Source organism: Ovis aries, chromosome 2, assembly GCF_016772045.2.
Source record: "Ovis aries strain OAR_USU_Benz2616 breed Rambouillet chromosome 2, ARS-UI_Ramb_v3.0, whole genome shotgun sequence".
NCBI classification, from domain to species: domain Eukaryota; kingdom Metazoa; phylum Chordata; class Mammalia; order Artiodactyla; family Bovidae; genus Ovis; species Ovis aries.
This window is the reverse complement of record NC_056055.1, coordinates 111,490,487-111,505,259: the sequence shown is the minus strand read 5'-3', so window position 1 is coordinate 111,505,259 and position 14,773 is coordinate 111,490,487. Positions and strand designations below refer to the sequence as shown.

At 46.1% G+C, this 14,773-nt stretch overlaps 1 protein-coding gene across 6 annotated transcripts in view; it reads left to right on the top strand.

The window, feature by feature from the left end:
- The first annotated feature begins 1,223 nt into the window (after positions 1 to 1,223).
- Positions 1,224 to 14,773, top strand: part of CLCN3 (chloride voltage-gated channel 3) — a 102,554-nt gene continuing 89,004 nt past the window's right edge. For 2 of the 6 annotated variants that reach the window (XM_060411065.1, XM_027964637.3), the window contains exons 1-2: positions 1,355 to 1,641; positions 12,261 to 12,436. In XM_060411065.1, coding sequence (XP_060267048.1) covers positions 12,277 to 12,436 — 160 coding nt within the window. In that variant the 5' untranslated portion in view covers positions 1,355 to 1,641; positions 12,261 to 12,276. Of the gene's footprint in view, positions 1,642 to 12,260; positions 12,437 to 14,773 lie in introns of those variants that run through there. The other 4 variants (XM_060411066.1, XM_042243560.1, XM_027964640.2 and 1 more) reach the window with 3 other exon arrangements.

The following is a 14,773-nucleotide window of genomic DNA, read 5'->3' as shown; positions in this document are numbered from 1 at the left end:
AGCTGACACAGCAGAATTTTTGAATCTAGGTGACTGATCCTATCATGCCCATGATTAAAACATTTCCCTGTTATATGCAGTTACTGTAAGTTGACTTTAGACTTCTAAAACATAAAATTTTAGAGCATTTATCATATACCTTAAAAAAGTGAAAAACCATTTATGAGTTTTCAATGAACTTATTTCATCTGTCAGGTTTTCTGGGTTTGAAAATTTTCATAGCAAAATTTTGGAAAGAAAAACTACTCAATAACAACAACAACAAGGGTTTCCAACAACTGCCAGTTATCTGGGATAAAACACAAAAGTCGTGGGCACAATGGCTGACTCCTGCATCTCCCCTCCTATCCCTCTCCCACCTACAATCAGGTAACACCAGGGTAACATTTGCCTTTACCCTTCTTCCTTCCTATGCCACCAGGTGCTGTTGACCATCCCCCCTCCCGAGCTCCAGGTCAGAGGTCACTCTTCGCAATTCAGGCCGTCCCCACTCCGCAGAGCCCCATACCGGCCTGTCCTTGAGCGGCCCTCCCTGCTCTTGGAATCCGCACTGGCACACCTTAGGAGTTCCTCAAGTGTTTGCCAAGAGAAAGTCCATTCAGCTCTGCCATTCAAATCTTCCTCAGGTTGCGTGTTTTCTCCAAAATAGTCAATTTCCAAGCGTTTTTAGAATTCGTGCCACCTGTAAGGGCTGGCAGGCTGGCTGTCCCCAGAACCAGGGCTCTTGCCACTGCAGACTCGCCTGCGGAGGCCGCAGTGCTCCTCCGCCCGGGGCTCGCTCAGCGCCCTTCGGCGCGTGCAGTCAGGTGCCACCTCTGTCCTCTCGCGAGGTCACCACCAGGAGGACCCCCACCGCCTGCGGGACGTGACAAACCACCTGGGAAAGGTCACACCCCAATCGGCCCCGCCCCATGGTGCCCGAGCCCCGCCTCCTGCCTCCACACGGCCCGCCCACCACACCTAAGGCCCGCCCCTGCAGCTACACGGCCCGCCCCCTGTTCCCAACAGGCCTGCCCTTGTTCCCAGCTGATTCTCCCACTCGTTCCTCACGACCCTCCTACTGCTCCCACAAAGTCCGCCCCCTGCCTCCATAAGCCCCGCCCACCATCTCCACAAGTCCCGCCCCCTGCTCCCTCACGGCCCAATGGGCACCTACGCGGTTCCAACCGGTCCGGACGCTGAGCGGCCGATCACGGCTACGCGGTGACGTCAGGCGCCGACGCACCTGTCGGCCCTGCTTTAGCAGCTCCTGTCCGCTTCCCGGGGTCGCTGGGTCGGACGGGACGATTCGGAACCGCAGCCCTTCCTGCGGTACCGTCAGCCTGTGGCCAGAGTTGGGCCGAGTGCCGAGGAGGGGTGCTGGCGGCCGGCCGCTCCAGTTTCTCCCCGAGTTGGAGCATGGCTGCAGCTGTGGTCCCTCCAGAGGGAGGTGAGCTTTAAGGCGGTCGTGTTTGATTCGGGGCAGCAGCGGGTCGAGTCCAGGGCCCCAGAGCCGGCGGCTCCAACCTGATGCGGCGCCCGCCTGGCTGAGCCTGTGGGTCGCGGTCGCGGTGGGGCTGGGCGCGCCGGCCGTCCTCAAATGCGGAGCCCGCCGGCGGCGCAGGACGCGGCCCCGGGGCTGCTCTGCCCCTGAGCGGCGAGGTGAGTGATGGCGGGGGCCGGGAGCCGGCGGGGCCGGCGTCGCTTGCCTCGCCATCCAGATCTTGGGACGGGTTGGCCTGCGGGACGTTGACCCCGCCAGCGGCAGGTGAGGCCCGAGACCGTTCTTTAAGCTTGCACCTGCTTTCTTCAGGAACTGCCGAAAGACCTTTGAACAGAGTGGACGTAGGTGCCAGGAAGAGATTGTGGGTTTCACTTTCGCGAAATTTGCCCAAATATAAACTTACTGTTCAGTGTCACTTTTTTAAAGATTTATGTGTATATGAAGCCATAGTTTGTGTGTATACATAGCATTTGTGTTTTGATCTTAAACTTGGGCTGGAAACCACCGTAGACACAGAAATTAATTTTTTATATAATGTGCTTTATTTGCACAACATTTTAAAACTGGAGCTCATAGAAGACAATTACGTACACCTTATGCATATTAGGGGCTGGAATTTGTGTTTCCTTTGGAAGAAAATTCTATTTTATGAGATAAATTTTTTATGAGTGACTGCACTTTATTATTATCTTTTTATAATTCAGAAGTTCAGTTCTGCAAACTATACACTTTTTGAGCCATGCATTTCAGTTCCTTCAGCATCATTGTGGTTTATGTGGTTTATTCAACAATCAAAGGATTGTTGAGTCTTTACATAAATAATTTGATGTCAGTCTATTTTACTTGCTTTGTGAGTCACTAGAAAATGCTGTGTAGCAGGAGAGGACATGCAGGAGTTAAAATGCTCCTGTATAGATGGTTGATTTTCACCTTAAAAGGTGCCAGTGCTGATTGTTTTTTGTTACACAATAGGGCTTAAAAGCCAGGTGTGTGCCTTACAGATATTTACTCAAATTAAGCCTGCAGTTTATGACCTCTGGTTGATAGGAACAGCCTGTTATTGGCAGAACCCAGGGCAGATTGCATCTCCTCCCACACCTTACCCCCCACACTCTTCAAAGACTGATTCTTAGTTTGAAAAACACCTGAAATTATTTTAAGAGGTCAATATGAATGTATAGCACCTACATCTTTAGTTGGAACTTGTGTTTTAGTGTATATTTTCAATCATATGCAAATGACTTAACCTAGCTTTGGATAGATCCAGTTTAGGGGAAAGATTTGCTCACGTTATGGTTTTGTGTTAGTGAGTTGGCTGTTTTCCAGCTCATGTTGGTGATAGGCTTTCCATTTCCTGTTGTGACCTGTTGGTAATAATTTTCAGACTGCTCAGGAAGCCAGATTTGATCTCTGTGGTGGGTCGAGCAGCATCCTGAGAAGCTGGGCCACTGTCACCGCTTTGTGGAACTTTCAGCTTAGTTTCTAGTCAAACTTTTCAGCAGGGACCTAAAATATGATAAGGGTTAGCATTTACTGAGCAAATTCTGTAGTTCGGGATCTTTCTGAAGTGGTTTTGTGTATTATCTGAGTTCTCATGTCAGCTCCTTGGAGTTGATACTTTGATTTTTCCCATCATAGAGACGTGGAAACTGATGCATAGAGGATCTGATTACCTTGCCCGAGGTCTCAGTTAGTGTCAGAACGGAGACTGAAGCCTGACAGTATGATTTCAGACCTCTTGCTATCAGTGGCTGCCCTTCAAGGCAAGTAAGACAACAAAATACTGGAAGAAACGGTAGGGTGAGAGATGGTATCATAGGTCCATTCATTCTTCCATATAAAAGTAATATACAATCATAGAAGCTCTGGAGTATCCTTTTTTTAAATTCTTCTTTCATGACTCAGTAAACTGTTGTGCTTTTTTAAATTGTACTTTCACATGTGTATTTAAACATAGTAGCTATGATACATTTTGATTCTTAAAGATCATTATTCTTCAGTTAAGAATGAAATGAAAGGTGAATCTACATGGGGAAACTGCCCATTTGCATTGCTGAAATATAGAGAGATTTGTTATGCAGCTTTGATTGGAACGAAGTTAGGTAAACATATTTCTTGCCCTCATGGGAAGTAGTTGAACAGTTTCTGTCTTATAAAATCATGAAAATTAGCTTTCAAAGTGTACGTCTTCCACAGCATCTTATTGTTGGGTTGTTTACCTTTTTGCTTGTGATAGTCTTAGCCTTATACTTGTGTGTATGTTTTTCTTTTAAAATCATCTGGTATTTAACTTTTTTACTGGACCTAAAAAATATTTTGAATCTAGGAAATTTTCTTCAGAGTAGATAGCCGCTTCCTTTAGCAGGTTATGCATTTAGTACTTTTTGAAAGAAAAATACAAAAGGTGCAGTGATGTAGACATGCAGCTATCTCAATGGACAGTAGGGTAAAATATCAACAAATGTTACATTGGGAAGAAAGCAGTTTAATTATCGTTGTTTCTTGGAAGTACTGACTATTTGTATCAGGATACATTCTTTAATCCGGTGATGTTCTGACGTGATCTACGTTTCATGATGTTGTAAGGGATGGAGGAACCAATCCTTTGCAAAATAGATTTGAGAAACTGTTAAGTTTTGTTTTCTCAAGAACCTTGCTCGTGCTATTAGCTTCGACATTTCTAGGGGGTGTGTTTTATCACCCCAGCTTATTTGCCCATGAGCTTTGTGCTGGACCTGTGTTCTGCGCATAAACTCTCATCCGTAAATGTCTTTGTTGCCCTCTTGGCTCCATAGCTCGATTCACGCTAGCGCTTTTGCTTCAGCTGACTAGCCTCCTCTCTTGTCTCTGCCCCAGTGAGGGCTGGGCTTTTTTTTTTTTTTTCCAGCTGTGTCATGATGGCTTGTGAGACATTAGTTCACTGCCCAGGGTTTGAACCCAAGTCCCCACCAGCACTGGAAGCTATACGTCCTAACCTCTGCACCGCCAGGGAATGCCCTCTGCCCCCGTTTTTAAGATCCCGGTCGTGTATCTCTCCCAAAGAATGCTTGTCGTCATCAGCTACAGTGGGATGTGGTTTTCTCTCTGAACTCTTCAAACAGTTCTGGTGTCTTTTGTGACGTGTGTCCCCTTTTATTATATGGATATTTACAAATTTGTAGGAAAAAGTTGTCATATCACTGAGGACAGTAGGAAATGTAATTTATGCCATCAATCAATAAAAATTTTATTTGTATTATATTTTATTTTTTTACAGTTGCTGTTTTATAAGCTTCAGTAAAGGAATAAGTGATTCTGTTGAAATTCATGGTCACAAAAAAAAAAAAAAGAAATTCATGGTCACGTTTTAATCTTGGACTAGTATCTTGCTCATTTAGCTCCTGCGATGTTTCTACCAGAAAGCTCCTTGGGGCCAAGTGATAGATCACTCAGGGTTTCCCCTCACCGCTGTCATCGGTCCTGAGACTCGTTCGTCTCTCTGGTTGCTGACACCTGGGATTTCCTTTGCCCCTCTCTGGTTGTGCCTGCTGTTCTCAGACAGCTGACAGACGCGCCTTGGAAGCTTAGCCGTGGTCCTCAGCCCTACCCAGTTCCCTTGATGAGAAGCCAGAGCCTTGTTGGAGTTCTGAAGACTCCTCCCTCAGCTCTGGGCCCCTGAGCCGCATGTCTAGTCTCCCCACTTCTGGGCCGCACTGCTCAGTGTGTGCAGTCTGGGGACCACGTCGGTGCTCAGAGTCACCACCCCCTTCCCTAGTCTGGCCTCGATCCAGCGTTTGGAAAGCACGCTCTGGTGTTCAGTCCTGTAAGCTTCAGGAGACGACGCTTTGCTTCTTCCAGCTCTTTTGAATCAGTCAAGCCAGAAACCAAGCAGGTGTCTGGGTTCCCCTGCTCCCTGCCTCGCATGTTAGTTGCCGTGGCCCCCTCCGTGGTCCTTACAGCCCTTTCTGCTCTGTTGTGCCGCTGTGACTCAGTGCAGTGATGCCCTCATTGTTATACTCAGGGGTGCTGAAGGGTCCCCTGGAGTAAGGGCCCCGGACTCCTCCCCAGAGCTGGTCTTCAGTCTCCCACCCTGCTCGTCTGTCCTCCACACTGCCGCCACGGGTGGCTCGTTAAAGTTCACTTCCCGTCAGGTGACTTCTCTTGAAGACTTTGTGGTTTACCCTGTGTTGACATGAGTGAGTGAATTGGTTCCTCAGCAGAACCCAAGAGCCCCTCCCTGCTTCTGGGCGCCTCCCCAGCTCCTCTCTAGTCCCCACCTCTTGCTGAGCTACCTGAGCAGGTTGTATTACGCTGCTTTCCCCTTTATTGGCTTGTTGCCTCACGGTCGGCCTAGTTAACCCCTCCTAACCCTGCAGCGCTCGTGTCCTGTTTCGGTGTTCACAGACTTTCCCAGGCAGCAGCTTGTTCCTGTCGTCGCGTGGACTTGCCGTGCACCTCTCCTGTGTGCCTCTCATACTGTGTGCCGTTACCTGTGTGTCTTTCACCTTGACCGCCTCGGGAATAGGGACCTCTTCTTACTCAGGACCCCCCAGCACATGATGGGTGCTCAGCAGAAAGTTTGTCAAATACATTAATTAGTAACTCGGAAAACTGATTTTGCCTACTAGGTAAATGGTGATGCTGTAAACTGAGATAGTGAGAGGGGGAGGACAAGCAGGTTTGTGTTCAGCTTAGGTCTCGTTGAATTTCAGTTCTCATACATCATCCAAATACAGATAGATCAGTTTGTTATTCACACCATAGACAGTTAACTGATCCAGGAAAATTCTGTAGATACAGACAGACTATTCTAAAATAAATATGGGAAAGCAAAGAAACTAGAAAAACAAAAACAATTTCGGAAAATAAGAATCAGGTGTGAGAAATCAATCTCTCCAACATCAGGAGCTCCAGTAGTTAGGACTGTGTGTTATTGCTGTAGGTGCAGAAACACAGATCAGCGAAACAGAACAGAGGACTCTGAAACAGAGTCACACGAATAAGCCCAACTAATTTTTACCAGAGGCCCCAGAACAATTCAGTGGGAGGAAGGTAACCTTTTTGGCAAATGGCATTGGAGCAATTGGACATCCACACATCCAGAAACAAGCTTCAGCCTGTGTCTTACAGCTTATACAGACAGTCGCTCAACGTGGACTACAGTTGTAGTTCACTCACTCAGCCCTGTTCGACTCTTTGCAGCCCCATGGACTGCAGCATGCCAGGCTTCCCTGTCCTTCACCATCTCGTGGAGTCAGTGGTATCATCCAACCATCTTGTCCTCTGGACTAGAGTTAAATATAAAATGTAAAATTATAAAAATTTTAGGAAAAAAATTGGGAGAAATCTTTGGTAGTAGATTTCCTAGAGTTGATGCCAAAAGCATAATCCTTCAGGGAAATATTGATAAATTGAAGTTCATCAAAGTTAAATGCTTTTGCTTCATGATAGACCCTGTTAAAGGGCTTCCCTGATGGCTCAGTGGTAAAGGATAGACCAGCCGGAGATAGAGGTTTGATTCCTGGGTCAGGAAGATCCCCTGGAGGAGGAAATGGCAACCCACTCCAGTATTCTTGCCTGGGAAACCCCATGGACAGAGGAGCCTGGTGAGCTACAGTCCATGAGGTCACAAAAGAGTAGATACAACTTAGCAACTGAACAACACACAAGACCCTGTTAGAAAGAAGAAGACCAAGCTGCAGAGTGGGAGACAGTATTTGCAAACAACATATCTGACAAAGGACTGGTATCTAAGATATATATTCTAAAATATGAAACTCGGAAGGAAAACAATTCAGTTAGAATTGGCAAAAGATATGAACACTCATATCGCTGAGGAGGATATGCAGATAGCAAGTAAGCACTTCAGATATGTTCAACATTAGCTGTTAGGGAAACCACGTTAAAGGAACCATGAGATACCAAAACACACCTGTCAGAATGGTGAAACATATATACCACCAAGTGCCGGTTTGGATGTGGAAAACCAGGCTCACCCAGACATCGTGGGGAGGGATGTTAAATTGGCGGTTTCTTTAGGAGCCAGACATGCAGTTACCATACGGCACAGTAATAGCAGTCCTTGGCTTTTATCCCGGAGAAATGAAGACTTTAAGTTCACAGAGAAATCTGTACATCGGTATTTATTGTGGCTTTGTCTGTGATAGCCCAAACCTGGAAAAGAGCCAGATGTTCTTCCACAGGTGAATGGCTAAACAAACACACGTGGTGTGCGCTTCACGGAGCACGACTCCGCCATGAAGAGGGGAGGACTGCTGGCAGACCCCAGCCCCGGACGGCTCTGCACAGAGTCCTGCTGGGTGCCGAGCGGACAGCTCGTCCCCAAGGGCGCGGACCACACGACTCCAGTTGCGCAGTGCTGTTGACGCAGCAGAGTTACAGAAATAGAGAGCGGGCTGTAGGTCGCCAGCGGTTAGGAACGGGCGGCGCTGGGGGGCTGGAGGCGAGTGGCTGTGGCTGTAGAGGCAGCAGGAGGCGTCCTTGTGAGGGGAGGCCCTGTGTCAGCGTCACCGCGTGACCGCTCGGGGTGCTCAGGGGAGGCGACGCGGGAGCTCTTTGAATTCCTTACTGCAGCTGCGTGCAAAATCACCATTGCTGTTCTGCCGCCCAGTTGTGTCCGATTCCTTGCGACCCGTGGGCCACAGCAGGCTGACTTGCCTGGCTCTCGCCATCTCCCAGAGTTTACCCAAGTTCACGTTCATTGCATTGGTGATGCCACCCAGCCGTCTCATCTCCACTGTCTCCAAGTAAAAAGTTTAAAAAAGTGAAGCCCTCGTAGGCGCGTGGTGCTGTGCAGAAATGGGCGCGGCCAGGCTTTGTGCCGCCTTCCAGGGGACGGACAGCCGTCAGTTATCCCCCAAAGCAGGGCGACACTGCACCTGGGGCGTGTGCCGTCAGGGGAGGCGGGGGACTCACCGTGCGCACTGGACCTGGACGGGGCGGCAGCCCAGGTGGACGGGCGCTGAGGCAGCTTCGTTACAGCACACGACTTTGCAGCGGTTACTGCAGCTCTTCGCGTGTCAGTGTCCTCCCCTGTGAAATGGGGATGACAGTGGAGCCTGAGCTTTGGGGCTGTGGTTTTGGTTAGTACAGATACTAAATAAGTTTGTAATGTGCTTAGGGTGGTGCCTGACATATAAACTCTGCTGAAGAGTTTGTTCACTGACCAGAGGGTGCTTGAGGTAAAAGCTGAAGGATACGTGGGACTGTCACCTCCATGAAGAGGGGAGGGCCCTTTCCACGCCCAGGGAGCAGCTGAGCCTGGGCAGGCACCGGGGCAACCTCGTAGGGCCCAGAGGAGGGTGTGTGTCTGGGAGAGGCCTGGCTGCACGGGCTTGTCTGCTGTGTTGAAGACTTTGCTGGCAAAACGTGGTGAGAAGTGATAAGGCCTTAATCCTTGGCATGGGGAGAGGTGAGCATCAGGCCTGCCCTGAGAAAAGATCATGCTGGCTGCAGGGTGGAGAAGAGATGCGAAGGGCCAGGGCGATGGTGCACGGGTCACTGAGGAGGCCACTGCAGCGCACCAGGGGGAGAGGTGAGCATCAGGCCTGCCCTGAGAACAGGTCATGCCGGCTGCAGGGTGGAGAAGAGATGCGAAGGGCCAGGGCGATGGTGCACGGGTCACTGAGGAAGTCACTGCAGCGCACCAGTTTTCTCCCTGGGGATTTTTCTCGGATTAGCTCTACTCTTCATAGCTCCACAGGAGTATATCCTCAAGTCACTGTGTCTGTTAAAATGATTTGAAATGGTTTTAAATATGTTTTTGACAGTTTAAAAGGAAAAATAAGACTGTAGTATTCATTTTTTTTCTATGCAGAATTTCAGTTGCTGTATTAACGGTTTAAATAGCCTTTTGTGATCAAGCCTGGGGATGGAGTTTAGAATCTGAAGTGGTTTAACACTGGTGTCCAGATTCCTTCTGTGTACTTACTCTGTGCTTTCATGGATTCTTGACTCTTTTATAGCAGTGTTGAGCAATAAAAATACCTGTGCTGCAAATACGAGCCACATGTATAACTTTCAATTTCTTAGTTAGCACATTAAAAAGAAAATGGTGAGATTAATTTTAATGATATATTTTATGTAATCCATTATATCTAAAGTATTATTTCAGCACACACGTGCGTCCTTAATCTTATATGACCCTTTGCAACCCCATGGACTGTGACCTGCCAGGCTCCTCTGCCCATGGGATTGCCCAGGAAAGAATATTGGGGTGGGGAGAAAAGAAAACACTACTGGAGTGGGTTGCCATTTCCACCTCCGGGGGATCTGCCTGACCTAGGGGTGGAACCTGTGTCTCCTGCGTTGCATGCAGATTCTTTACTGCTGAGCCACTGGGGAAAGCCCATTTGTTTCATCACAGAATCAATATAAAATTATTAATGAAATATTTGGCATTCCTTTTATTATGAAAGTACAGGAATCCTGTAGATACTTCTCCTTAGAGCCATGTTTCAGGGCTAGTGACTGCTGGTCAGACAGTTCAGCTCTACAGGTTTCTGGGTTAATAATAGTTTTTTAAAGTTGTTGAATTTATAGAAATAGGAACCCACACAGAACTGATTTTAATAAACTTTGAAACAGAGTTGGTTGCTCTTGTTACAAAGAAAGCTGTGAAGTTTAGATGTATCAGAGGTGTTCGTGAAATGAAGTTTTTTAAACACTGCAAAAGGGTTAATTTACAAGTTATCACTAACAGTTTTTGAGGGACTTCTAGGGACAAAATGGAGGAGCTGTGTTGGAACTTGCTGATGGAGGGCCCAGGACGCAGTTTTACTTTAGCGCGGTTTCTCAGTGTTGTGCAGCCTCTAGCAAATTAATGTCCATTGACGCATGTTATCACAAGTATTAAGTGCTTCCAGTGTGACCGTCACGTAAAGAAGTGAAGAATAGTGTCTGTGTTCTTTGCAAAACCTTAGTGGACGTGCTTTGCTACATCAAAATAAAAATGACTTTTGAATTGTTAATGCTTTTTTTTTTTTTTAACTTTTAGTTCTTTACTCAAGAGCCACAATACTGAATTTGATCACCTTTGTGGACACTGCAAAGTTCTTAGCATGAACAGTTATTTTCATACTATTCTAACATTTACCTTGAAATAAAACTCTTGTTTTAATTAATATATTCTAACATATCTCTGTATAATAGGCCATTTTTGGTAGAGGTAATCATGAAACATCAGTAAAGTTGCAAAGAAGTAAATATTTACGATTTTCTTTGTAACTTAGGTGCTAGTTTACCACGACGAGATTAGCATTGTAGTCGAAAGGCCTTGTTTATTGAACACTGAATACGTCTCTCTTTACCTGCTTGATTAAGTCAACAGTCTGAAATTTGATCACTGTTATCTGTGTATTACGTTCGGTTTACTGCGTAAGATGTTCAGACCAGAGCTCTCAAGCTCCACCTTCCCTTGACTTCTCTTTAAGTGAGGTAATTTATACATCTTTTAAAAGTTGTTGCTAAGTTGCCCAGTCATGTCTGACTCTTTGCGACCCCGTAATTTTTATTTAGAAGTTACTTCTCCCCCACCCCAGCCCCACCCGGCCAGAGGAAAATATCCTGAGGACTAGAGGGTGTTTTGACCTTCAAGTCTTCCGTGCTAGATTTCAGCACTGAAAGTGGACCGTGCATAGTTCCACTCACCTTTACTCACGTGTGTGCTCGTCGTGACGGCTGACAAATCTCGGTTTACCAGGCTTGCTGGGTGAACTGCTCCTGCGACTCTAGCTTTCAAGTCCCACCCGCAGAGCTTTCGAACCTCTTGCTGGTGTCTCGCTCACTCGTTTTGATGTTGAGCAAGTAGGTAGATGGCATTTAAAACACCAAGCTATTCAGGAGTTACACTGTTCTTAAAGTACAGAGTAAGAGCCTTGAAAACATGTTCTTGCTTGTTAATTCTCTTATGGAAAAAAATGCAAATAGTGACCTATTACCATGTTTTCATGGCTGATATTTGACTATGGGCTTTGAAGCTTTAAATTTTAAAGTGATGAAAGGAGAATGGAATTTTACAGGTGTTTAAATGACATTACTTTAACATTAGTATTTATACCTGGTGAGATATCCAAAAGGTACTAGTATCTCCCTTTCATACCTGGTGCGTCAGCAACTGTTCCTTTCTCCTGTGGGCAACTTTCTTAGAACTCTCTCCAGAGGTGGTCTGTACACGCACAGCCAGTTATGTGCTGCAGGTCAGCCTCTACCACAGGCCCCTTTCTTTGGGTGGAAGCCCCACATATCCCGTGGTTGTCATTTAGTTGCTAAGTCGTGTCCAACTCTTGTAACCTCATGGACTGTAGCCTGCCAGGCCCCTCTGTCCATGGGATTCTCCAGGCAAGAATACTGGAGTGGAGTGCCATTCCCTTCTCCAGGGGATCTTCCTGACCCAGGGATTGAACTCTGGCCTCCTGCATTGCAGGCGGATTCTTTGCCATCTGAGCCCCCAGGGACGCCCTTGCATATACTGTAGTATATTGTAAGCACTTCTCTGTACTTTGTATTTTGAAACAATGGATCTAAGAGACTACTTTATACCATTACCTGAAGAAGTTCTTCATTCCTTTTTACAACTGCTTGGGGAGAACAGAATTATTAAATGATCCCCAAAGACTTAACCCAATAGAGTTAGCTATTGTTACAGTAATGAAGTTAGTATTTTTTTTTTAATATGAGATCAGAAGTTTTCTTTAAATTGTTAAAGCAGATGGTTTTTATTGTATGTTGGGAAAATGTTAAAGCCATTTCTCCCCTCCTCCCCGCCTTTTTTTTTCAGATAACCAGACAGCTAAATGGAGTCTGAGCAGCTGTTCCATAGAGGCTACTGTAGAAACAGCTACAACAGTATAACCAGTGTGAGTAGTGATGAGGAGCTTTTAGACGGGGCAGGTGTTATTATGGACTTCCAGACTTCTGAAGATGACAATTTGTTAGATGGTGACACAGCAGTGGGTAAGTTTGACATTGTAGCTCATCGTGATATTTGTTATCATGAATGTCTGCTGGTAGACATTGTTTTATTGAGGTTAAGTTTGGGGATGACTGTTTTGTTGTTTTATTTTTACTTATTTATTTGGCTGTGCTGGGTCTTAGTTGCAGCATGCGGAATCTTTAGTTGTGGCATGTGAGCTCTTAGTTGCGGCATATGGAATTCCGTTCCCTGACCAGGGGTTGAACCCTGAGCCCCCTGCATTGGGAGTGTGGAGTCTTAGCCGTTGGACCACCAGGGAAGTCCCTGTTTTTATTTTAATTGCAGTGATTCATGTAACCATTTTAAAGTGTACACTGCATTGGAATTTGGTCCATTCACGATGCGCAGCTGCCACTGGTGTCCACTTTTCATTGTTGTTTACTGACTCGGTTCTGTCCACCTCTTCTGCCGCTCCGTGGACTGTAGCCCCCCAGGCTCCTCTGTCCATGGAATTTCCCAGGCAAGAATGCTGGAATGGGTTGCTGTATTCTTCTCTCAGGGATCTTCCCCAACCCGGGGGTCAAACCTGAGTGGCGTGCAGTACAGCTAGATTCTTTACCACTGAGCTACCAGGGAAGCCCAAAAGAAAATCTCATATGTGGATAAGCATAAAAATTTCAGTATAATATACTGCAGAGAGGCACACAACTGTAGTTGAAGCAGAAAAGCAAAACTTACGGGGTATATATTATATATAGAGAGAGACAGAGACATACAGAAAGAGATTTATTATGAAAGATTGGCTCATGTGATGGCGGAGGCTGAGAAGTCCCACCAGCGGCCAGCTGCATAGTGGGAGCTCAGAAGAGTTGGTGGTGTGGTTCCAGTCCAGATCCGAAGGCCTGGAAACCAGTGGAGCCAGTGACTTAAGGCCCAGTCCACTCCTGACAGCCCAGGTCCCATGGTGCTGATGTCCGAGGGCGGCTCCAGCAAGAGTAGAGTTTTCAGTCCGCCAGTTCAAATGCTCATCTCTTCGGGAAAGGCCCTCACAGACACACACAGACATGATGTTTTAGTGGCTATCTGGGCATCTCTTTGCCCAGCCTCATTGATACATAAAATGAGGACAATAATCACCATGTCACAAGCATGGAAATGAATGAATTTCTACAAAGTAGTTACAGTCATATACCTCAATTAAGAAATAAAACATGACCAGTTTCCCAGTAATCTGCCCGTGTTCCCCCTTCCAATTTCAGACGTAACTGTTATCTTGATTTCTGTCACCGCAGATTACATTTGCAGGTATTTAAACTTTATAGAAAAGAATTTATACTACATATACTCTTTTGAGTCTGGTGTCATTTACTTGTGTTTTGATTCACCTATGTTGTTGAAGATAGCAATAGTTAACTTATTTTCATTGCCATGTAGTATGCCATTTGTAAATACACTTCAGTTTATCTGTTCTATCCATCATATGTTGTGAAACACATTTAGGTTTTTTAAATTAATTTTTCTTAGATTTTGGCTGTTGACAATAATGGTGCTGCGAATTTTCAGGTGCATATATTTCAGTGCATATCATGTACACAGTTGTGTAGTATTTATCCCTCAAGATGGCCTCTTAGATGACAGGTGTGTGAATGTCAGATCCTGTCGAAGGTGGTTACAGTCTGTACATCGTGTCAGCAGTGTGTGAGAGTTCTGCTTGCGTCACGTCTTCACTAATACCTGATGTTATCAGTTTAAAAATTTGGGCTCTTCTGATGTGGGTGCAGTAGTCTCAAATTTTGGGTTTGATTTACAGTTGCCTAATGGCTTATAGCACCCCACTCCAGTACTCTTGCCTGGAAAATCCCATGGACAGAGGAGCCTGGTGGGCTGCAGTCCATGGGGTTGCTGAGAGTTGGACATGACTCAGTGACTTCACTTTCACTTTTCACTTTCATGCATTGGAGAAGGCAATGGCAACCCACTCCAGTGTTCTTGCCTGGAGAATCCCAGGGATGACGGAGCCTGGTGGGCTGCCGTCTGTGGGATCACACAGAGTTGGAGACAACTGAAGCAACTTAGCAGCAGCAGCAGCAGCAGCAGCAGCAGCAGCAGCAGCAGCAATGGCTTATGAGTTTAAATGCCTTTTGTGTGTTGTTTGGCTTTTTAGATATTATCTTTTGAAGTGCCTGTTCAGTCATTTTGCCTAAGAGGTCTTTATGCATTCTGATTGAGTCCTTTGTTAGATTTATGTATTGCACATGTCTTCTCTTGCTCTTAATAGAATCTTTTGATGAAGATGCTGTCAATTTTAGTGAAACCCAGTTAATGTTTTCCTTTATTCTTTATACTTTTCCTGTTCTGTGTTAAGATAGCTTCCCATA